Source organism: Pleurodeles waltl, chromosome 9 (assembly GCF_031143425.1).
Source record: "Pleurodeles waltl isolate 20211129_DDA chromosome 9, aPleWal1.hap1.20221129, whole genome shotgun sequence".
Lineage (NCBI taxonomy): Eukaryota > Metazoa > Chordata > Amphibia > Caudata > Salamandridae > Pleurodeles > Pleurodeles waltl.
Window position 1 is genome coordinate 996,498,705 of NC_090448.1, and position 23,336 is coordinate 996,522,040.

Genomic DNA, 23,336 nt, shown 5'->3' on the forward strand with positions numbered 1-23,336 from the left:
GCTCACCTGAGGCATGGATCCCCGCCGTATAACTTTGGGTAAATTGCACCTTCCCACAGATGAGGGAGGTGCCATACATTAATTCTATCATCTTGCTGCACAACTAAAATGGGTGGTGCTCTTGCACAGTTGGCTCTGGATTTGAGGCACCCAAGGACTGGGATTTTCTCCCACCCGGTCCAGTCTGGTGACCGTTCTCCTCACTCTGTAACCCCTTCATCGAGCTGGTACAAAGGCCAAGGTGTTGTCCACCCCCTTTCCGTCCACCCCCCCCCCCTTCCTTGTTTGCATGGGCCTGAGCATTGCAACCACCAAGATGAAGCTCCCTTACACCAGCATACCCCTATTGATGCTGCTTCATCTCACACATACAGGGGACTGAAGTGGACTATGATTGGGAGCAAAGGCAAAGGGGAATGACAGCCACCAGAGACTGGTTCCTGAATGGCAAGCTGCGCGTCTTCCAGGACCTGTTAGCTGAGTTTGATGTTCCATTTCATCAGTTCCTGGTATATGACGCAGCGGCAGAGGCTATCAGACGTGGGGTGTGGAGGGACTAGACCCCTCCGAACATAATAGCACCACAAATGGGCACATACGGGCATTCACCCTCCTCTATAGTTTCCTGCTCTTCCAAATAAGGCTTGCTCTTCTCCCCTTATGGGCTTGCTGGGCGTTAGACTTGGACTGAGACCTGTCAGAGCTAGGCCAGTGTTCTCCCTTACACTCTGCATTTTTCCTTCAACATCCACTTTAAATTAATCCAGCATATCTACCTGCACAGGGTATACTTGACTCCTAAATGACTAAATAGAATATCTCCGGGGACCCAGACAGCTTGTCCCAGGTGTCTTTTAGAAGATGCTGTCTTCTACCTTATGGTGTGGTACTGCCCGATTCTTACTCTATATTGGGAAACTGTTACTTCCCTTGTCAATACTGCTACGGGCCACAACCTTGATAGATCTCCGGCTGTTTGGATATATAATATATAATAATTTTTTGGGGAAATCATCTGCGAATCCCTCTCCACTGGAATTGGGCAGAATGCGAGAGTTCCATTACAAACCTCGAGATACAAAGGGGCGCAGCCCAGACCATGCTAACGCATGTGGTCAGATACATACATGGTACACCCCACAGATAAGCAGAGATGGTTGCCTACCTCCCACCCCAGTTGCAGACTTGGCAAGTGAGGACTGAGCCATTCTCTTTCCCAAACGGAGCACATATTTAACACACCTTGCCTTTCATTGCAAACGAGGAGACACCACGTAATTTATCTCTCTCCCCCCCCCCTCCACACACACACACACACACATACCCCCCCTTCACCACATTGTACTCTCCCTACTTTTATAGTCCCTCTTCTAAAGTCCACAAAGATAACCCAGGGACGCAGCGCCCTTTGGTTAATTGGGTTGGACTTTGCTTATGGTTTTCGGTTCTTCTCTCATTTCTCCCTGCAACACTTACTTGGCCTTGCGGGACTCACTCACATTATTCGCTTATGTAATAAGAGTAGTTACTATAAAATGTTTGCAAATATTTGGATCCTGTGAGCGCAGATACAACAAAGCTGCTGCCCGTAACATTTTGCTTTATGATTACTGACCACCCTTGCAAATTCTTGGATTGACATCACGTTTCACAATTCCTAAAAATGATTTTTACACACACACACACATATATATATATATATATATATATATATATATATATATATATATATATATATATATTGATTTTTAAAACCAATGCCAATAAAGTATGTGCAAAAAAAAAACTAAAACGCTTCTTAAAAAAAGTCTCGAGTAAAACACTCACATTAGTGAATCTTTATTTTAAATTATCATTCTTACTGCAATCATACAGTGGTCCCATTTAGGTGTAGGTCAGTTTTTGTTTCTTATTGTGACATATACAACATCTAAATGTGTGGTTTTTTTTTTTTTTTGGTTTTTTTTAATAAACAAGTAGCAATTGCACCAGCATGGCATGCTAAGGCCAGACCTATTGGCTTTGCCAATGCTTGTATTTTTTTGTAATGCCTATTTAGGTTTACTTACATAAGGGAACACCCCCTGTAACTGCTTTTACCATTAGCTTCCTCATTTATATATCCGCAGATTAACCCATAAAATGTCAATATAGTAATTTTTACCTCCAGTTGTTTAGGACGGTAAAAAAGAGAGATTTAGGTCTCCAGTATCACTGTTTTTGTTGTGTTGGGGTCTTTGATTTTACATATGATTCCTTACTCCTGCCTTGAAATTCAGGAGGAAACATTTACTTGAGGCGGTAGGACCTACTAAAGGCTCAGGCAGGTCCTTCAGAAACAGATTCCTTTGTGGGATATTTGCGGTTGAGATGCTTCGACCCCTGCAGCTTGCTAACATTATCACCGTTCTACCTACCCTACCGCATACACCCATTATGGAATCATTGCTTCTCTTCCAAAATGACAGTCATCTGACTCACCCTTGCAACATTACTCACCAGTCCACCAACATTCTTCTACACTCCATCTGCCCTTCAGAGACACTCCGTTCTCTGACTTTCCCAACACTTCACCAGCCGACTGTGTCCTATTGATCAATTATGCTAACCCTTCATATTCTTATTCCGATCAGGTTTAATTCACAAAACATTATTTCTTCTAACATTCTCTACTGCCGTACTTCTTTTATTCACTTAGCCTTTGTGCACAGCGTTTTACATTTGCAGGAGTAAAGGTTCTTCTAAAACAAATATCTATAGCAGACACATTCTAACTCTAAAGATTTTACCAGCAACTCTACTCCCTTTGTTCCTTAGTCTTTAACACATTTGTCTGTATGTCTCGTCTTCTGTATGTCTTTCCCAGTAACCTGCTTAACCCTCTTATCTGAGTTTCTTTCCCTCCACTGCACAGAAACAACTCCTGTTACCAACTTCATCACTCCAGGTCATAATAATTGTATATGCTGAAATTTCTTGTAGTTGACTGTGCTATTCTTCTGTTTGCTTCATCTCGTTCGATGCCACTGGCTCAGCACTAAAGTAGTTCTCTTACTACCTCAAATCCCCCTGGTTCTCAGTCACCTGAGATTGTTATCCTCACCCACTGCGCTAACAGTTGGCGTCTACCAAGACTCATCGTGGGTCCACCGATCTGTATATACCACCTCTGTACTAGTGAGACACAAATCCTTTTCTTATTTTCTAATTTCACAGCCCTACCCAAATCACCTATGTTGAATTATCTCATGGCTATTCACATTGGATGGCGTTGTATTCCTTCATGCTAAAGTCACCAAAACATGAGGTCTTATACCCCCTCTACAGCATATGTCAGTTTGCCTAATTCAGTTTGCTTCCCTCCTGATATGTGCCCCTCTGCCCCAAACCTCTGTATTTATATTATCTTTAGTTCTACCTTGCAGATGGAATCCTTAATCACCACAACTGCATGTCGGTATCAAGATATAAACGTAAAAGCCCTTTCGTTCATTTCCTCAGAGCCAAAGCACTGCTAAATATCATAGTAATCATTAAACTGGATAACAACAAAAGTCTCTTGTGGGTCTCTATGAACACTTTGACCATTTAGAATCTTGGCCAAACTTTGCTACAAGAATACTTAAGTCTCTTTATGCACACTCCCACCTATACCTCTGGTTTGGTCGGCTGTCTGCAAAAGAATAGTGCTCTTTACCAATTACTTACTTTGTTTTTAAGGCTGCCCATGCCATAACCCCATACAATCTTTTCTCTTACTGACCTCATATAATTTTACCTTTTATATACTCTGTTCCAATCGCAGCCTTCTGGTTTCACCCAAACAGCCCTTTACTTCATCAAGAGTCTGTTCCTTCTACCTGTGTATTTATTTAGGACTACCAGTGAGCCAAACTTACCTGGAAAGCAGTGGTGCGCTCAACAGTGGACGTGAGCCCCAAGGTACGAATTAAGAACATTTTGCAAGAGGTAGGTTGTTCCAAGGTTCTTAATCTGTGAAATGAAATGCTGGTTAACAAGACGGATCTTCAATTTTTTCTGAATTGCCAGAGGTTTGGGAGCTATTCTGATATTGGTGGTGGTGGGGATGATGTTCCAGATGCCAGGTGACAGAGGCAGAAAGTTCTGCTTTCCAGTGTTTTTCCTTTTTGCATTTCTCGGCCAGGCAAGCAGGGGTGCCTTTTCTGATGACCTACTGTGCCTTTTTGGTGGAACTCACTTTCAGGGTGCTTAAAATGGTCGTAAAGAAAATCATTTTCGGGCACATCAAGGCAAACGGTTAATTTCTGCCCCACATAAGATAACATAGTTTCCTTTCACTACAAATCCTGGACGTTTTCAGTGTTGGCCACCCATCTATCTCATTACTGTGTACAATTACTGTTCTTTTGTAAAACAGTTCTATTCACAATGTTTTGGTGGCCAAATAAACCTTACTTGCTGGAATTAACCCAGTTTAGCGAGGAGGTCTACTAAAAGCACATCATACCCTGGAGTCTGTTGACCTTTCACATTGTTTGTTTGTCTGCAATAACCTAGACTACGCATGCGTTCTTTTGGGCTCATAAGTGTAGTTCCAAAATTAAATTTTATTTTCCATGGGGATCGAATTTATTTAATGTGCTATATAAATATTGGTGAATTACTCTAACCGTCAGTTCTTCTCCAAATCATGTGTGTCCTAAACAGTAATTGAGGCACCTTGTCTTTTTATAATCTTTTACGAAACAGTCCAGTAGAGTCTCCTAGATAGCAATGCTGCCATTAAATCGAGTTCAGTAGCACACCATTTATAAATAGGAAAGAAGACATGTGAAATAGTGACCAAAACTATCTTTGACTGGGATAAAGGGATCCATGTGTAAAGTTGTCCAATAGCTGCATAGCCCAATAGCCAATGCACTTATCCATAAGACATGATACTGTAAGGATAGGAAAATGCTTTAAAACTGCATTCAGTGTCGACGAGGGAACACTCAGCAGAGTTCATCGACTGTGTGAGCCAACAAGATGGCTCAGTGAATTAACACTCAGTGATGACATCTGACATTCTGCTTGTCATGATTTTAAATCCTACCAAGGCATCTCTGACTTTCCCTCCTCCTGAGGTCAGTAAGTAATTGGATATAATGCTATTTGAACTGCCTTTGGAATGTCAGACTCGCAGTACGAATCGCTATAAATATATGTTGCAAAAAGTGCACATTGTAAGGCTTTGAAAGTTAAATAATTGATGCCTAATTTGAACGAATATTCCTTAACAATCTCTTCAGTTGAAGACCAGTCCAGAGCTATTTCCTCGCCTCTGCATTTTGAATTTGTAGAGTACATTTAAATCTAAATGGTCCAAGAGCATTGAGTACTAGTAAGTACTAGAAATAATGCAAGAGGCGGTTTAACCTGTGGACAGATGCTGTGAAATATAGGCTAGGGCTCCGAAACAGTAGTGTTGTCAGACTCTTTCTGACAGTTCCTTTCTGAAGACACCTTAAACTTTAGTAATTCTCAGACAGTAAGGAAGGATATGCTAAATTTTTGCGAGTAACACAGCGAAAGATCACCGTGGGCACATATTTTTAATGAAAGTTTAAAACTGCAGATATCGGATGTTAGCAAGTATCCAGAGAGCTTGCATTGAAGCAGTTGAACTTGTATGAAAGTTTGATCTTGACTTGTATGAGAGTTAGATCTTGATTTATAAAAACCCAGGTGCACCATACAGAATAGTTTGAACTGACAGTAGTTTTGGAAACATCTTCCACAGTGCTTCTAGATGACAACCAGAATTGCAATGCCGGTGGACCTGGATTTTATATAAAAGTGCAGCCTCAGTCAATGTTGGATTTAGGCATTAAGTACGTCATCATAAAAAGACTGTGACTCATCTTAGCTCTTGTGCATCCGCCCGATTCATTCTTGCATTCACCCTGTAATACAGCCACAATAAACTCGCACACAAACTCAACAACATGTGCATGATAAATTAAAATAATACAATTGGAAAAGGAAGACCTGCTGCCATGTAAACATCACAGACATATGCTTACAGTAACAAAATTAAACATAATAGTACGTTGCAGTACTGCTATGATATTGTCCATGGTGTTTCATTGTTGTGAAGTTCTAGATTGGCTGCTTCACTTAAAACAGTGTGTTGGCCATTTTGGAATGGTAAAGCAGTAAAATCATAGACGCTACCATTGCATAAGTGTGGCCTGACCTAGAGGCTATGGTTTTCAGGTGCAGCTTATTGCAGATGAAATCAATGGTAATCAAGCAGCCAATTAGCACTGTCTGATGAGCTGCATTGTGTTCTAACAATCGTGATTATAAAAAGATGAGAAGGAAAGAAATTAAAGGAAAACAACTGAAGGTCTGACCCTCCAGTTCTGACATTGAAGTGAATGTGCATGTGGTCAGAAAGATTTCACCACTCGTAAGGCAATAGAGCCAATGTCTGAAGTGACTGACCCATTGTGCCATGTTGAATATTATCATGGATGTAAGTGAAGTGCTTGTGCAATTGTTTCGATTGCCCTGTGATTGACAGCATGTTTCTTATTTTCTTACCTTCTGTTTTTATTTCTAATATCTATATATGTATATAGCTACATCTAGACTGCTCCATCTATATATTACTATATGATATATATCTATAGTGTAGTAGTCATTTTTAAAATCTTTTTTGTTACACAAACTGGCAGACAAGTAAGCCTGTTCTAGCTTTCAATGAGCTTCTAGCAAGAACTATTAAAGTTCAACCCACCGAGTGTCTGTCAAAGGGGATAATCAATACCAAAATCCAATGGTAATATGTGAGATTTCAGGTAACAGAATACAGGTCTGCGGGCTTGACACAGTACAATAACAATCCACGCTTAAAGGCTAATTGTCTTTAGCATGTGCTTCACAATAAATAAATGTGGTATAGTGCCTTTATTTTAACCTTCATAAAAACAGATCAGAGATATGACATCTGAAATGTCAGGCCTATAGCCTTTATCATTGTCATTTCATCATAACCTACTCAGACTTGAACATACGCGTTACCTCAAAGCAACCACAAAATACACAGTTATAAAATTACAAATATGTACACAATTATGGTTGTCAAAACAATATAATTTCCTCCTTATAAGGCTATTCAAGTCCTATATCCACATGGTTTGTTCCAGTAGGTCACCAAAATCCCTGCCAACTATAGTAATCTCAAAAATTCCATTTAACAAAACACGTGCCTACAGATGTTGACCACAGTGTAATAACAATCCATTAAACGTCTATTGCTTTTAACATATGCTTTTCACAATAAGAAAGTCAGGCCTCCTGGCTTTCTAATAATTTTTCCTAATACACGTGTCAAACCTATGAAATATGACATGCCTTTTCCTAGAAAACAGTAAAGCTTAGCGTGTTTATCATTGGCTTCACACCATACCCAACACAGGCATACTGAATTGCTTACATGCAACAATCATACATGCAGTTATAAAGTGACTAATATGTGCAAATTTATAGTTGGCAAAACAATCTACAAACCCTTTCAAAAGTGCCTGAGGATTATAACAATATAAATCTGCCACCCCCCTGGGTTTGTCACAGGGGTTGATGAACCCCAAAACCCTTGCCTACTGTGGTATCCTGTGTGATTTCATGTAACAAAATACCGGGCTCCAGCCTGTAACACAGCATGATAAGAACAAAGATATGTATTTCTTAATAATTAAGTTAAGCCTCCTGCCTTTGCCATAACATTTTACAGTAAAGAAATCAAACTATGACTTTGGTCATAACTTTCACAAGGGAGCCAATCAGGCCAGCACCCTTCATAATTGGCTTGTCATCATAACCAACTTAGGCCTAATTTATTGACTGTAAGCTTTCCGACAAGGCAACCATCAGGCACCCAGGTACAAAATTAGAAATGTAAACCACATTACAGTTGGCAAAGGGAAAGGCTAGGTCTCCTAAGAGCACCTGGCAATGATTATCACAGTGCAGATATTCTTTTGTCACAGTTTGTAATGGGGTAACCAATGCTAAAACACTTGCCTATTATGGTAAACTGAGGTTTCATCTAACACAATTCCTAGAGTAGTAACAGTCCACCTTTAAGAGCCTTTTGACTTTTACATGTCCTATCCACAATACTGCAGGCCGAGTGACTTTATCAAACGTTTAATGATAAACAGATCTAGCTTTTAGCCATGGTCATAGGTTTGCCACATATCCAACATAGCCTGCTGTATTGAGCATAAGCTTTCACATATTGCAACCAGAGAAAAACAAACACCAAAATTACCAAATTATCTAGGAGACCACCTTTATCATCACAGTGGCATTTGTTTGACCTTAAAGGGCAGGACCAATAGGTCAAACCCAATAGCTTTGCTTGATAAAGAGTCTAGCTTGAGCAGCTGGATAAGCAAGCAATCACAGCTTTTAAGAGGGTAAGCCCTTTTTAAGTTGAACTACACAAAAGATAATGGGCCTGATTTAGAGTTTGGCGGACGGGATACTTCATCACAGACGTGACGGATATCCCGTCCACTGTATTATGATTCCTCCTATTAAATAATGGAATCGTAATACAGCAGATGGGATATCTGTCACGCTTGTGACAAAGTAACCCCATCCACCAAATTCTAAATCAGGCCCAATTTGTGGAAATCAGCATTATCTACTATATTCATTTGTTTTGATCGCATTAAAATATTTGTTTCCACCGTGCTTCAAAGTTATTAAAATATTTGCTTCATTTGTGCTCTCCTGATATATTTTAAAATATTTGTATAGTTCATTTAGTGGCATTTAAATTTTGTGGTGTGTTTTAGTGGATTTCAGAAGGGTGCCATAGTGTCTGCAAAAAATTAAAGGGGGCAGAAATTGTCACAGCTGAAGATGGGGCCCCAGCTATAGATACATTTTACTGAAACTCAAATAGCACAGACACTCGCCTTGTGCTCCATCGACAGCGAGAAGCCTTGGTACCAAACAGAGCAAAAACTGCCATGCTCCAACAATACCACTACTAGCTGCATTCATTTTAGTGTCACTATGGCACAGGCCTCCTTTTTTCCATAAAAACACATTCTCTCCTCCCTCGTCTGCTGCTCAGGCACATGCACCCTTTTGCAGATTCGCCATGTCGCAATCCTGGTCAACATTAGAACAGACTTGATACAGCTTTATCATAGACAGAAAGAACTAGTAATTTTTCATTTGGACTACGCTACATACAAGGCAATCCAAGGAGAAAAGCAACAAGATGATTTTCCTATCTGAGGGGTGTTTAAGCCTAATCGCCTTTAACTGTAGGGCAAGTCCCTTAACAACCTAGTGCTGTAGGACCTTTCCTGGGTGCATGTTCGTCATACTGTCAATCTTAGGAGTAGACTACACAGTTCCAATGATTTCAGAGTTATATTTCTGTGGAATCCGTTCATCATTCTGCACCACAAAACAGATACACCACCACTCCCCATATATCGGTCCCCCCTTCAAACCGTTCCTTTGCAAGCTTTACCTCGAATGTTTTGCTTATTGAAAAATGTGGTAACTTTGTAGTGTGGGTGGGTGATCTCCCACATTGATCATGTCTTGGTCAAATTGGATTAGAACCAATGCCTCTCTTGTAACATCACTGGTCATCTGTTTCTCCTGTTGTCTTTTATTTGCTTCACGTCTCTTCCCTCATCTGTATTGACATCATTGCCTTACCGGCAATTGGTCTCCCGGTGAATTGCCTGTGGAATCTGAGTCTGTTTTGAGGTTTAGAATCTCAATTGCTTCTTGTTTGGTGGAAATCAAAATGGGTGTGATGTTAAGTCTAAAAAGTAACATACCGGTTTGCCCCACCTGTATAGAATCTGCTTAGCCTTCAAAAGTGGTCACACACCGTGATTTCCTTTTCATCACCATCAGACTGGAAACTTCTTTCATTGTATTTGAAGCAATTGTAGATCTTCTGAACACAATTGGTGCGGTCTTTCAAGCTGCCCTTAGGATTTCTTCTTTTTTTTTTAATGCAAAAAGAGGCTATGGGTCAATGTCAGGAGCCAAAATTGTTCTTCCTTTGACAGGTATTGAAAACTATGGGTTCTATAGAGCTTAAATGAAGTATTATCAGGAGCCAGTAATAAGAATTATAATAAGTCTTAAACATATTGCTCCAATTTTGGATATGGGGCTGTTGAGATCTGTTTTTGTCTTCATCCACTTTGTCTAATTTGGTTTGATATCTCCCTTCCAATACTTCTAACCTTAAGTCTATTCCATTTTCTAATGTGCCCCCTTCCTCCACTGCTACTTCTAATTGCTGTACTCTTTTTTCAACTTTTTAAATCGATTGATCAGTGTCTTAGAGCGCTTTAGCACAGTCCTGTCTGAGGGAGCTCATATCTGTTTTTTTTTTTAACTCTGTTATTCTTAGATGTATGTCCCGTTTTGTAGCTGGGGATCCCAAAGCACCCTCTGAAGTGGGTTCGAAAGAGACATTCTTACCTGTACTTGAGTGATCGCTCGGGCCAGAACTTGGGCTGGCTTTTCTGATAAATTAAAATGTCTTTAATTGTGGACATAATTGGCATTGCTGCAAGGATTTCTATTCTTGATTCCTTTCGAAAAAGAAAAATCTGCCAGACCACACACACTATGGAGAGCAACAGCAGGAATCCACCACTCGCAGACCAGAGTTAAGTGCGTGCAGGCCTCTTTGGCTGATGCTGTGTTTGGAGAACTCACGGGGTCTCAGTTTGTTGCAGGGGTACGAATGATGATAATTTGATTCATTTTGAGAGAGACGTGTATTTGAAAAGTAAGTCTGGGCCATGCTCTCCATGATTTGGACAACACTGTGCTTACACTTCTGACCTGTCGTGTGTGGGCCTAATCCGCCCCTGGCTTTCTATTTTGATGGTGTGGAGAGTGGCCGACTCCTCAACACAGCACTCAACCTGATCATTCTTTAGGCCACTGGACCTCCTGCTTAATCGTCTCCGTTGTAGCTGTATGAACTATCTGCCTGCTCCACACCATTGTGGGCGCTGGCAGATGCTCACTGGCTGCCAGGCCTTTCAACTCCACCCCGTACAAAAATCATGTCGTCCAGTCTTTACAGCCTCTCTGTGTTCACAAGAGGGAGTGCTCTCAACTCTGAGCCCTGTTCTCCTATTCTCGCTCAGTCTTTGCCCCTTTATTTAATTGCATGCTACAGTGGCCAACTTGGTGAGCGTCTTGCGGGGCAGCGTGAGAGAGCCTGGGGGCGGCATCAGCAATGGTATTTAACAAATGTTCGTCTGTATTTGCTATGCCGAATGTTACTCTCCCCGGCTTGTTCTCGCTGTGTCTGGCTTCATCACAGCGTTTCATTCATTCGAATGATTATAATACAGGGGAATGGACCCGGTGTCAGAATTTTGATGAGGGCACATGTTCATGGAACAGTTAAGGCAAATCGGCCAAAATAAGGTAAATGACCGAGAGTAGCAACCCAAAGCATTGTAAAAGGAAGGAAAGGGTCTGTACATAAGTCAAAAACTGACAGTCACTCTAGGCAGTCTGGCAGCAGCGGTGTCCAATTATGCACAACAGGGTGTCAATCATGCAGTTTGCATTTTGATCTTTTTGTACAATGATCCCAAAACACATCTGTTATTTTAAATGCAGCTCTTATCTGAAAACTGTAAACTTTTTTTTTTGTTTCGTTTGACATTTTAGGGTGTCTGAATTTTATTACCCTATTCTTATCTTTTTTTTCCTGTTTCTGTTTAGGAGGTGTTTTTCTCCTTGCCCGTTTTTCTCCAGCCACCTTGACGTCTGCTTTCTGACAGATGCCTTTCCGGTGGCAAATACGTGAAAGATATTTAAAGATAATTATGACATGCTTGATTTGCCTTCGAGACTCTGGTACCTTTAGGAATGGAAGTCTGCTGGGCAATGTCTTATAGGCGCCCGGGACACTGGGAGGAAGTACACATCACAGCTCAGGAAGGGGCTTGACAAGCATCGGGAAAAGACTCATGTGAAGTGCACTTACTTAAGTGGATATCCTTCCAACCTTTCCCTGGTAGAGAACTGGGCTCCCACCCATAAGGTTTCAGCAGATAAACCTCAGTTGCTCCTGCTCTGGGTTGACTTCAAGGGTGCTCGACATAGCATAATTCCAAGTTGAAGGCTTCTTAGGTCTCTAGTTTAATGGAAAGATCTTTTTAGTATCAGAGATCTCACAGTCCCAGTGAGTATCAGTCAGTGGCCTTGATATAGAACATTCTCCTAGTTCAGCCATGGAAGAGGATTAGGAATGTGTCTCCTAAAACTTTGAAGGCCTAGACTGAAGAGGAGGTTCCGTCCAGTTTGCAATGGTGGACAGTGTTCATACTCTTTTCTACTAGACGCCACACTGGTCATACCTAAAGTTACTCTCCTATGCTTACTTCTTCTCGCCTTTTTTTACCCACCTACAACCAATTATCTCCCAGCATTTTCCCCATCTTGAACTTGCATGTATATGTGGGGTGACACAGCCTATGGTGAAATGATAAAGGGTTAACATTAAGGCTAGGCCAGGCATTGTTCTGCTTTCCCTCTTATCTCATATCCAAGCTTACAGAACCTCTCTGGAATGCACTTCTGAGTTTAAGGAAGACATTTATTGTTATTAATTCCCCACCCACAAGTTCCTGAGAGACGAAATTAGTAGATAGGAAGCACACATTCAAAAGTAGTCGCAGCAATGAAAGCAAAATATATAAAAGTACTTCTCAGTTGCAATGTACACAGCAAATATAGGTGAAGACATTTATAGCATAACTTCAAAGCAAAGCATAAAAGTCAAATTCATCACCGTATGGGCAAGGTGGTAGGACCTACACTCAGCTTAATCTTTCTGGGGTCTGCAAGTTGATGACTCCGGTCAACTGCGAGAAAGAGATTCTCTACCCAAACGGGAGACGGGCAACTGACGTCTAGTTCCAGTCTGAAGTCAAGCAGATTCAAATCTAACTCACTGTAGCCCAGAGTCATCCTTAAAAGCAAACTCAGTGTGAGAGCTGAATAACCTTGGAGAGGGGACCATTCTCCTGAGCTCACTCGCTCTCAGACTGGATTGCGAGGTAAACACAAAATCTACGTGCTCTTATCAGCTAAGGTCTGGTGTGAAGAAAACAGCTTGGTCCATCTTGTGGAAAAACACAGCTTGGAAAAACACAGACATCTGCAGTGTCTCAACTGCAATGTCTAACTCCACGTTAAAGCCAATAGGCAGCTAACCTATATATCAAATGTAATGTCTAATGTCATGTCAAAGCCAATAGGTAGCTAAGCTGAATACAGAATGTAATGGCTAATATCATGTCAAAGCCAATAGGCGGCTAAACTGAATACAAAATGTGATGGCTAATGCCATGTCAAAGCCAATAGGCAGCTGAACTGAATACAAAATGTAATGTGCTACTGGTGAACATTGAGCAACTAATATGCGCAGTGGTGAAACACAAAGTCATTGGTCAAACACAATTAATAGCATCACAGGCATCCTTCACAACATAGCATGTTGCTCTGCCACAATGTGGTTACTGTTACCCAGAGACGTGAACAGAAGAAAGCATATTAAAATAAGTGAAACATTTGTCACTGGTGAGTACCCTTTTACCTTTTTTCCATGAGTATGGTTTCTTCAGCACCAGTCGTTACATTACTACAAAACTATTTCTGGTGTATCAATTCAGCCTTCGTTATTATGTGAAAAGGAATGTTTTATGCATGTCTTTTCCCCAGTTGGACTTCTTGCACCTATGATTTTGGTGAGGAAATTAAAACAAATCTTTAAAAAGCTTGACAATGTTAGCTGTCTTGCAGAATATGTTAACAACTGTGAAAGTATTTCTTTTAACTCCAGAGTTTATACGCTATAATTTTATTTCTAGGTATATGAGCAGACCAGTCATGAGTGGTCCAGGACTGTATGATCCAACAACGATCATGAATGCAGATATTCTGGCATATTGTCAAAAGGAAGGCTGGTGTAAATTAGCTTTTTACCTTCTGTCATTTTTCTACTACTTGTATGGGTAAGTTAGTGGTTTATCTGTAATATGATCTATTAATTGACTTTCATTTGTGTGACTTTCTCTTGCTATAAAGGGACAAATGCATGTGCACCAACTTCACTTGTGTTGCACATAATTCACTGATGGACATATGGCTCTGATTTGACCTCAGATGTTTCAACTTCCCTCTGTGGAACTATGGGTAGTCTACCATTTTGATACAAATTTTACCTAAACAGTTTTAGTCGTAGAAAATAGAAGTGTCCGATTTTAGTGAGATTATCTTGCATTGATGACAAATGAAGTGTGATTGACAGAAGGAAACAAAACATGGTAACTCCATCATGTGTTTTCACCAATACTTTTAAATATTCAATATTGTTGTCTCTGTGTGGCAACTCGAAAGAATAACCTCTTATTTTATTTTTTTTCTTAAAAAACCTAGGTTATTCAGTTTTGAAAATGTTCTATTAGAATCTTAAAACCCAAGAAGTACTCTTGAATGTTTTTCCCTAAATTAAAGAATTAGAAAGGAGAAAGCTTGGCAGAACAGCCCTAAGAGGAAAACTGGACTGGAAGTTATAGCCACATATGCAAGGATAAATAGTTACATGGCAGGTAAACTGGTTAAAGCACCTTCGAAAGGTAGAGATATACCAAGGTGGTTTAAAAGGGCTTCTTCTAAAGCCCATAAGCTTTTAAAACTTGCATTAAAGAATGCCTGCGGGGTCATCAAGAAATAACCCAGGTAAGGAAACTTTATAAAGAGGCCATATGTAAAAGGAAGGCCGAAGACAGGGTAAAGGCTTGGGAATATTTACGATTAGCTAGTTCCCTGAAAGACACTCGGAGTTGTTGATAGGTCGTAAATTAATTTAATCCCCATGGTGAGGCTGTGCCTAAAGTTGATTGTGCCACCTCTAGTTGTGACTGGGTGACTAATTTTTCTAAAGTCTTTGGATCCAAATCGTGCTCTTCTCTTTTGGGATCGGAGAAGGAACTTATTTATAATTTGAGCACCAGTCAAGCTCTCTGCAGGGCAATTACAATCTCTGATGTTACTTTAGCCATCGAGAATTGCCCCTCAGGTAAAAGCCCCGGGGCCTCTCCACTGAAGTTTTTTGAAATCTCTTCCTGAGTTTTGGGCTCTTGTATTACTCAATGTTATCCATTGTGCAGTAACAGGACCTTTGGTTAAAACCTGAGAGGAGGCCATCATCGTTCCCATATTCAAAAAGGAGATAAGTGTTTACCACACTGTTATCGTCCTACATCTCCTTTAGACAGTAGTTTAAGATCTTAAGTAGAGATTTACTGTCTAAATTTGAAATCTGGGCTCTAGAAAAAAGCAGGGCTTCTTGGATTTACAGTTTGGCTTTCGCCCAGGCTTGGGAACTGTTTAACAGGCTCTAAACCTCTCTAACTATTCAAAAGTACACTAGGTCAAAAAAGGCGCTGTACATCTTGCTTTCATGGACCTAAATTGTGAGCTTGATACGGTAGACCGTTCAAAGCGTTGGTCTATTATGCTACAGCTGGGGATTGATAGTGCCATAGTCTTCCTTTTGTGCAGGCTTCATGGTCACACTACAGCCAGAGTGCGCTAAAGTAGAACAGGGGAGTTTTCATCACCCATGGGGGTGAAACAAGGCTGCGACCTAGCCCCTTTACTCTTTCCTATTTATATTAACTCTTTAAGTGATTACCTGTTGAGGTCAGGAAGAGATATCCCAAAGATGAACTCCAATGAAATTCCTGTCCTGCTTTATGCTGACGATGCTCTTCTCATCGCCCAAACAGCAAATGCGTTGCAGATTCTTTTAGATGTTTTTAATACATTTATGGAGAGCTTGGGGTTGCGAACTAACCATACCAAGTCCTTTGTGATGAAGTGTGGTCCCAAATTGTCAAAACAAAACAAAAATGTACTTGTTGGAGATTAGATTATGAACCCCCCTCCCCCCATTTTACTTATCTGGGCGTTCCTTTTTGACGTTGGTCTTAATTGGAAGTGTTTATTGAATGTGAGAATCCTGCAGTTTCAATGGTCAATAGACGCTGTTTTTAGATTTTCTAAGTGGTTGGGCCATAAGCCGGTGAGGGAAATTTTTTGCATTTTTAAAAGCAAATGTGTGCCGGTGGCAGGCCAATTGCAAAGCCGTGCAAATAGTTGAGAATACGTTTTTGAGAAGACTGTTGGCAGTACCGCAGTCCACATCTGTGCAGTTTTGTCATGATGAGGTGGGTTCATCCACTATAGTTGATATTGTTAGGCTGCAGCCATCGTTAATATGGCAGGGGATCTGGAGCAACCCGGAAGCGCAGTTGAGTAGAACCATTATTTGTAGTGTGTGTTTGTGCACCTCACTACTGGGAGACAGTGCTAAGCATTGTTGTACTGTTGCATGCATCTGTGTATTCGCTTCCTCTGTAGCGAACACTCGCCACCTTTTACTCTCTTACACACGCTCTTTATCAATGCTCATTGCCTCACACTCGTCTTTTATGAATCTGAAAATCTTTGCCTCTGTGGCCTTTGTCAGTGCTGCACTGCACAGGCATTTATTTGTAATGGTTGTGAGAAGCCTTTCCCAATTGACTGTTCTCAGCACCTCCCTACCCAAATTCTCATACAAGAAATTGGTCTAGAGTAAGTGACAAGGTTCACGTTAATGGGATGCTGATGAGAGAGGATGCCTCAACAGGCAGCTTTGAATATGATGCTTCATTCCCTGATAAATCTACGAGTGTGAGGCAACCAGTGAATCCGATTCCTGGTAGGAGAAACGGTGTCTGTGCTCAGTGTGCTTTCTATTTCCTATTGTTAGGCCTTCCAGACCTCCCATGATTTGAGTCTAGTGCCTCCTTTCAGTTCAGGCAGGTAGATTGGGCCCTCCAGTGTGTTCGAGGCAAGCTGGTCTGTGAAGTACACAACATGACGCTCCATTAACATCACAGAGATTGTGAGTCCAGGCCATTTTGATTATCCATTCAGGAAACGGCAAATCCGAGACTGGTAAAATCACGGTCTGTTTTTAGTGGGACATTCCGGATATTGAAAAGTGTGCACATTTGAGCCACCACTGACATTTCCAAAGTGTGCAAATGAAGTATTATGGAAAATGTAATGTATGTTAAATAGAGATTTATGGGAAACAGTACTTTGTAGTAACATGGGTGATCTTCGAAACCTGCAAACGTGCTAATCTTGTACCAAACAAACCAGAATGGGAGGAACAAAAAGAAAAACACATTTTTAGTGCCATTACTGATCATCCGAGTACGAGCAGACCATTCTTGCTCGCAAGCTGCCTTCTGTAACAAAGGCACGGTGTGTATGCCTGAGTTCCTTCTTGCCATCTGTAGCATTGGCTTTTTGTTATTCTTGTTGAAGATGTGAAGTGCAAGTTGTTACTAGGATGTCTGTGTCTTCTGAGGCACTTAGAATGTGTGGGGATTCAAATGGTGGGTTGGTGAGTTGGAGAAGTTGGCAGGTGGTCGTTGTTGAGCTGCTGCTACATATCTTTCCAGAGTACTGTACTTAGTCTGGGATATCAACTCACCTTCTTCAAGTTGCGAAGTGACCCAGAGTCTTCCCTGCACCATTCTGCCCATCTTAATTATTTTCTCGATCAGTCAAGAAGGAAGGGACCCCTTTGTATCGATCCTAAAGCTTTAAAATTACACCTGTTATGGGGCTGCAGGACAGACTTTCAGAATGGCAAAAACAAAAGCCTTCAACACTTTACTGAAATCTAAAACTACAGAAAAACCTAGGCCAATTAACAGGAGTTTCACAACAAACGTCCTCTTCTTCCTGCTAATCACTCTAACCCGAAGCAAGATTAAAGTACTCACACATAACATTATTAAATTATTAGTCAAGTCGAAGGAAGAAATTATATTAGGTGTTTCTGTAAAGAATTTTTGGAAAGTGAGGTTACTAATCTCATGTTTGCAGCATCCACTTGTTCCTCTGTCAGTCAGCAGGGGTCGCAGGGGAAGTCTTTACCTGTGCGAAGGCTAGTTTTACACCCACCACTTTTCACGCTGGTAAAACTGCAAGTTTTTGTGTTTATTTTTAAAAGCTACAGTGTGCATGCACAATTATTTTTTTGTTTGTTTGTTTGTTTGTTTTGTTTGTTTTACTTTTATTATCAAAGAAAGCCTGTTTTGAAATTCAAATGCCGCTTTTATTTGCCCTAGTAAAACGTGTCTGTGATCTAGAAAGAGCTTTGTCCCAGTTTGTAGAAAAATATCGACATTGCCCCAGATCTGCTGGGTGACTTTAGTGTTCTCTCAGTAACCACGATATATATATATATATATATATATATATATATATATATATATGGGACCTACTTGTGATCATTTGTCTTCATAATCTACGTGCTTAATTATTTTGACCGATTTATTTGTTTTGCAGAATGATTTATGTGTTAGTGAGTTCCTAAGAAGACACTTTATCCCATCGCTCCTGTTCCAATAAACTGCATGCAAAAGCCACAGCTGAAAAGCAAACGACGGACGTCTAGCAATCTGCAGATTACAGCAAAAGAAGTGACGTCGCCTGTTTTTTTTTAAACTAAACGTTTCATGTTTTCTGCTGGTGGAAAGACTTTTCATGCTCCAGTAGGACGCTATTTGAAAAGCAATGAAGTCTAAAATACTGTACAATTATTGCCGATATATTTTAGGATGTTAGCTTGAATTTGTTTGCCTTCCTTTTCCAAACTATTACTTGAACAGGTTTTGTGCTAGAACGTTTGTTTACAGGAGCACTGAAAGGGCTCACTTCGGAGTGCAAGTGTGTTTAAATTATCTGGATATTACATATGCCTTTGTGGGACATCACCCGGTAGCGGTATTGGCTGAATGCACTGCAAGCCTATTTGATGTTTTCGAAAATGCCATAACTATCGATATATTTCCATTTTTGAAGTGTCATTTAAAAGCATCGAGTGTGCATTTCTCTGATTTTATTCACATTCCAACCCGCTTTAAAATACTTGGTTTCCTTTCTCAAATGTAAATGCCGTATAAAATTCATGCTGACTTCCTCATGGCTGAGTATTTCATTTCTTTTTTTCTTTTAACTGATCGGATACGAGTATTATGTTGCAACACGTATGTTTTACATTGAGTCCAAGAGAAAATAATACTCTGATATATTTAGCTAAAGCTAAACAACCAAATTAAAAATAAACAGTGGGCAGATTTGTAAATTTCATATGCTGTTCCTTACTACACAACAATAAAACTAACTTTCAATATTGTAGTCAATACTTTTACCAGACGTTTCTTAACTTTCAATAGGTGGCTTCGGTTGTATCGCAAGCAGCAATGTTGTGCTTTGAAATAGTTTTATATTTTGAAAGCCTATTTTAACAAGCATCAAACTAAAAAAAAAAAAGGTGACAGGAGGACTACCTGTAATAAGTCTAACCACTAACAATCGCTTGGGTAGCATTTCAACCCATTGTTTTTTTTGCCCACCATGCCCCCTCAAAGTAGACTCAGCCATATACAAATCGGTCTTGCTTCTGCTTCAGTAGGAACAGCCAGCCAGAACTGCCAAGCCAGGTTCTCTCTGAAACAGAGGCAAGCAACCCAAGACAGGTGTTGACCTGATTGAGCCTCTTGAGTTTATTGTAGCTTAGCTCCAGTGGCACCATGCGGAAGGGATCCCTGGGCAAACCCTTATCGCCTTTGGGCATCAAATCAAATACACAAAAGGTGATGGGTGGAATTCTTAGTGCTTGGGGTAGCATTTCAATCCATTGTTCCTTTGCCCACCATGGCACCTCAGATTAGGCCCAGCTATATGCAAATCAACACTGGTTCTGCTCCAATATGAACAGCCCAGCCCTAACTGCCAACCCAGGTCCTCTCTAAACCAGAGCCAAGATATACCAGACTGGAGAGGCCCAATAAGACCGAAACCACTCTTGAGTTGCTTGTGTTCAGGTTCAGAAAGCTCCTCTTTTCAGTTTGGGCTAGACCTTTCCTGTTGTAGCCAGACGAAGACTGATTTGCATCTAGCTGAGCTTGGTCTGAGTGACAAGGTGGGCAAAAGAACAGTGGGTTGAAATACTACCCTGAACGATTGCCAGGAGTTAGACGAGCATCTTCCCATTACATTTTGTGTGTTTGATTTATCCAAAAAGGCATTCAGCACAGCAAAACAAGAACATTTGAATACTTTTACTAGTACTAAAATAGCAAACAATCTGTTGCTTACATTGAATGTAGAAGTTGTTTTTAAGGTTGGCGGTCACATGTTTTTCAAGCACTTATAATGGTATAATAGCAGTCAATAAAAAGAAAGCATTTCCCAGGCATAATGAGGCAGCCCTCCTAACTCTAGTATAAAGTTTTACAAGTTGCTACAGACATTAAGGTTTTTTTTGTCCCTCAGATTCTCCAAAATCAGGTCTTCTAGGTGCAAGATTTCAAAGGCATTCAGTCTTCAGCATAAACAGCTCCCATTTTAAAGTTCATAATGCAAATTGGTTTCACACACATCATTTCCGGATGCCCAAGGGTAAGTTGGCAGTAGTGTTTCTGCTTTTTATTTTGGGAATTTTCAGATTGAGTGTGTATGTAGCATGTAAAGGCTGTCCGGGATAACAAGCAATCAGGTGTAGGTTTATATGCTATGCATATTCATGATATCCATTATCTGGTTTGAAAATGCTGTGTTTTTTACTCGAAATATTTTATGGCAAAAGTGGAAACCACCCCGGAAGAGTCTTTAATGATATTCGTACATGAGGTAGCTTTGCAGATGTACCTTGCCTTGTGCTATTTCAGTTTCTTTTTTCATCCATAGTCTGGTCACACTCTTCAAAATATAGAAGAAAAATTGGAAGATGTTTTGCCACAGTGTGTCCATGGAGATACAATGCACCATTCATTTTTTGTTAGTAAAGCAGGTTGTATGACTGTCTTCTGTGGGTGCTGATTGTGAGGTTCCGGAGTCTGCACTGTCTATGCCTGGTTTACGTTTTGCATCTATAAAAGAATGCTCTCTTGGATAGACCGAGCACTGCCAACCACATACAAACCGAACCATAAACATCTCTTTCTAAATGTCTGGTTCCTATCTGTGGATTTCTTCATCACATGTTACGGTTTCAGGAACAACTGGATCCCTTACACTCCCTCAACATTGGCTCTGCTAACTGGTATTAAAGTGTTTCTTTGGGCATCCTCTGGCCATGTATATGGGTTTTCCATACTTGTACACCAATCCATACCCTTCTTCCACTCTCTTAGAGAAGGTGCGGCACTGACATTCCATCAACGAGCTATACCTCTCTACAAGCGCAAGGCTTGCAGTAAATTTTAACCCAGATATCAGATCAAAGTGATATATACTCAGAGCCCTGCCAGGGCACCCGGGGGGACATTTTAAATGGTTTAATTGGACTTTGGGCCTCATTGATTTGGTGAGACCCCGGAAAACACACATAATGGCACTGTGTCTAAATACTTGGTAACTAATTACTTGAGGTTGCCTGTATGCCAAACCCCTTGAAATGGATAGATGTGCCCTAGACTGCAATACCTGGGTCTCTCCATCCCCCTGCCCCATATCGAATATAGTAATATTTAGCCTCTTTAGAGACTTGAGGAATATCTTTGCTGCACTTAACCTTTGCAAACCAATTCCCCCTTGCCCCCCTGAACTCCACTTCATGCCTTCAGTGGAACACTTTATGTATCGGATAAAGTAAGAGGGCTGCCTAGCACTTCTGTTGTATACAAGGAGATGTCAGGACCCCATGGAAGGGGAATCATCTTGTTAGGGTCTGGTGGCAAATCATAGGGTGCTTGTGCCCGGGGTGCAGTGGCGTGCAGCATCATACGTAAGCCCATTGACTTTGCCACAGCCTCCCTGGTGGTGGCCTTGCAACTGTACTACTTTGTTCACATAAAAGCACAACAAAATAAGAGACGAGAAACATCTGGCCACACTGTGGTTGGGAAACGTCCAAGATGGTGTGCACTAAGACATCGCAACAACCTTGTGGAGAGGCTGGAAAGGGAGACAGAGAGGACTCACTCACATCACCACAAAGCACAGCAATAATTTTGGCAGCCATCAAAGAAACTAAAGAAACTCTGGAACTGAAAATTCAAACTGTGATAATAGATGTTAATCTCCTGCAGAAAAATCCCAAGAAACTGGTGGATAGAGTGGCAGAAAAATGAACTCTAGCACATACGAGGCCCACAATCTTGTCCCACAGTAAGCTCCTAAAGCAATCGGAAAAGGAAGTGAAAGTACTCCGGTACAGGATGGAAGAGTGGGAAGGACGATCATGCAGAAATAATACTAAAGTGCTAGGTTTCCCTGAGCTGGTTGAGGGCCTATCCATGGAGTTACATATAGAAGACTGGTTGGCTAATACAGTGTTGGAGGCGAAGACGTCCAAATGGTTCACAGTGGAATGGGCGCACCGAGTGCCCGCCAAGGAACCAAAACCATGCTCACCTCCCAGAGTCACAATGGTGCGATTCCTAAACTATAGAGAATAGGGATGCACTATTAAAAAAAAAAAAAAAAAAAAGCCAGAACACAAGGATCCTGGCACGTGGATGAAGCTAATATGGCTATGTATCAAGATTATGCAGTGGCAGTGCAAAAAACACTCACCTGGCTGTCAAGCGCTTCTTCTGATTTTTAAACACCAGTATGCGCGGTTCTTTCCAGCAAAAATCTGTGTCATCACAGAAGGTGAGACACACTTCCTCGTACCCAATGGAGGTATGGGAGTGGCTTGAGCTTCGGGGATATTCATCTCCACAGACCGGACGAGATGAGTAAGCTGAGAATAATTGGATTGAAACAGAGGAGACGTAACCAACTTAAGAAGTTAATGCAGAAATCATCCCACGATCAAGTGGAAAATGAAAGTGCAGCAATAGTTGAAGACATAGATCGTCAATAGGCAGTATCGGGAGGTGGGAGGTACTCCCAGAAGGCACAGATGATTCAGAAACAGACGGATCAAGGTCCCCTTCCTCTGGGACGGTGACACTGCTGCCAGAGGTGACACCAGTGAACTCAGGTGAAATAATTTAGTTCATATTTGGAAATTGGATTGACCCTCCAGCTCGGGGATGGAAAATATATCCCTCGCAGACTTTTCCATGCTGTCTTCAAGATCTGAGCGCCTCTGATATAATTGGTTATTGTTTAGTTTTTTTCTCTTTTGATGTTTGTTTATTAGAGGGGCGAATGGCATACTGTGAATTGAGGGATTGGCTAGTTGGGTGTCT

General features: G+C 41.0%; 1 protein-coding gene across 1 annotated transcript in view; it reads left to right on the forward strand.

Moving 5' to 3' along the window:
- The window catches only part of CNIH1 (cornichon family member 1), an 83,570-nt gene extending 64,459 nt beyond the window's left edge, over window positions 1–19,111 (forward strand). The window contains exons 4-5 of the mRNA XM_069208546.1: window positions 13,926–14,069; window positions 18,475–19,111. Coding sequence (XP_069064647.1) covers window positions 13,926–14,069; window positions 18,475–18,502 — 172 coding nt within the window. The 3' untranslated portion in view covers window positions 18,503–19,111. The remainder of the gene's footprint in view (window positions 1–13,925; window positions 14,070–18,474) is intronic.
- The last annotated feature ends 4,225 nt before the right edge of the window (window positions 19,112–23,336 follow it).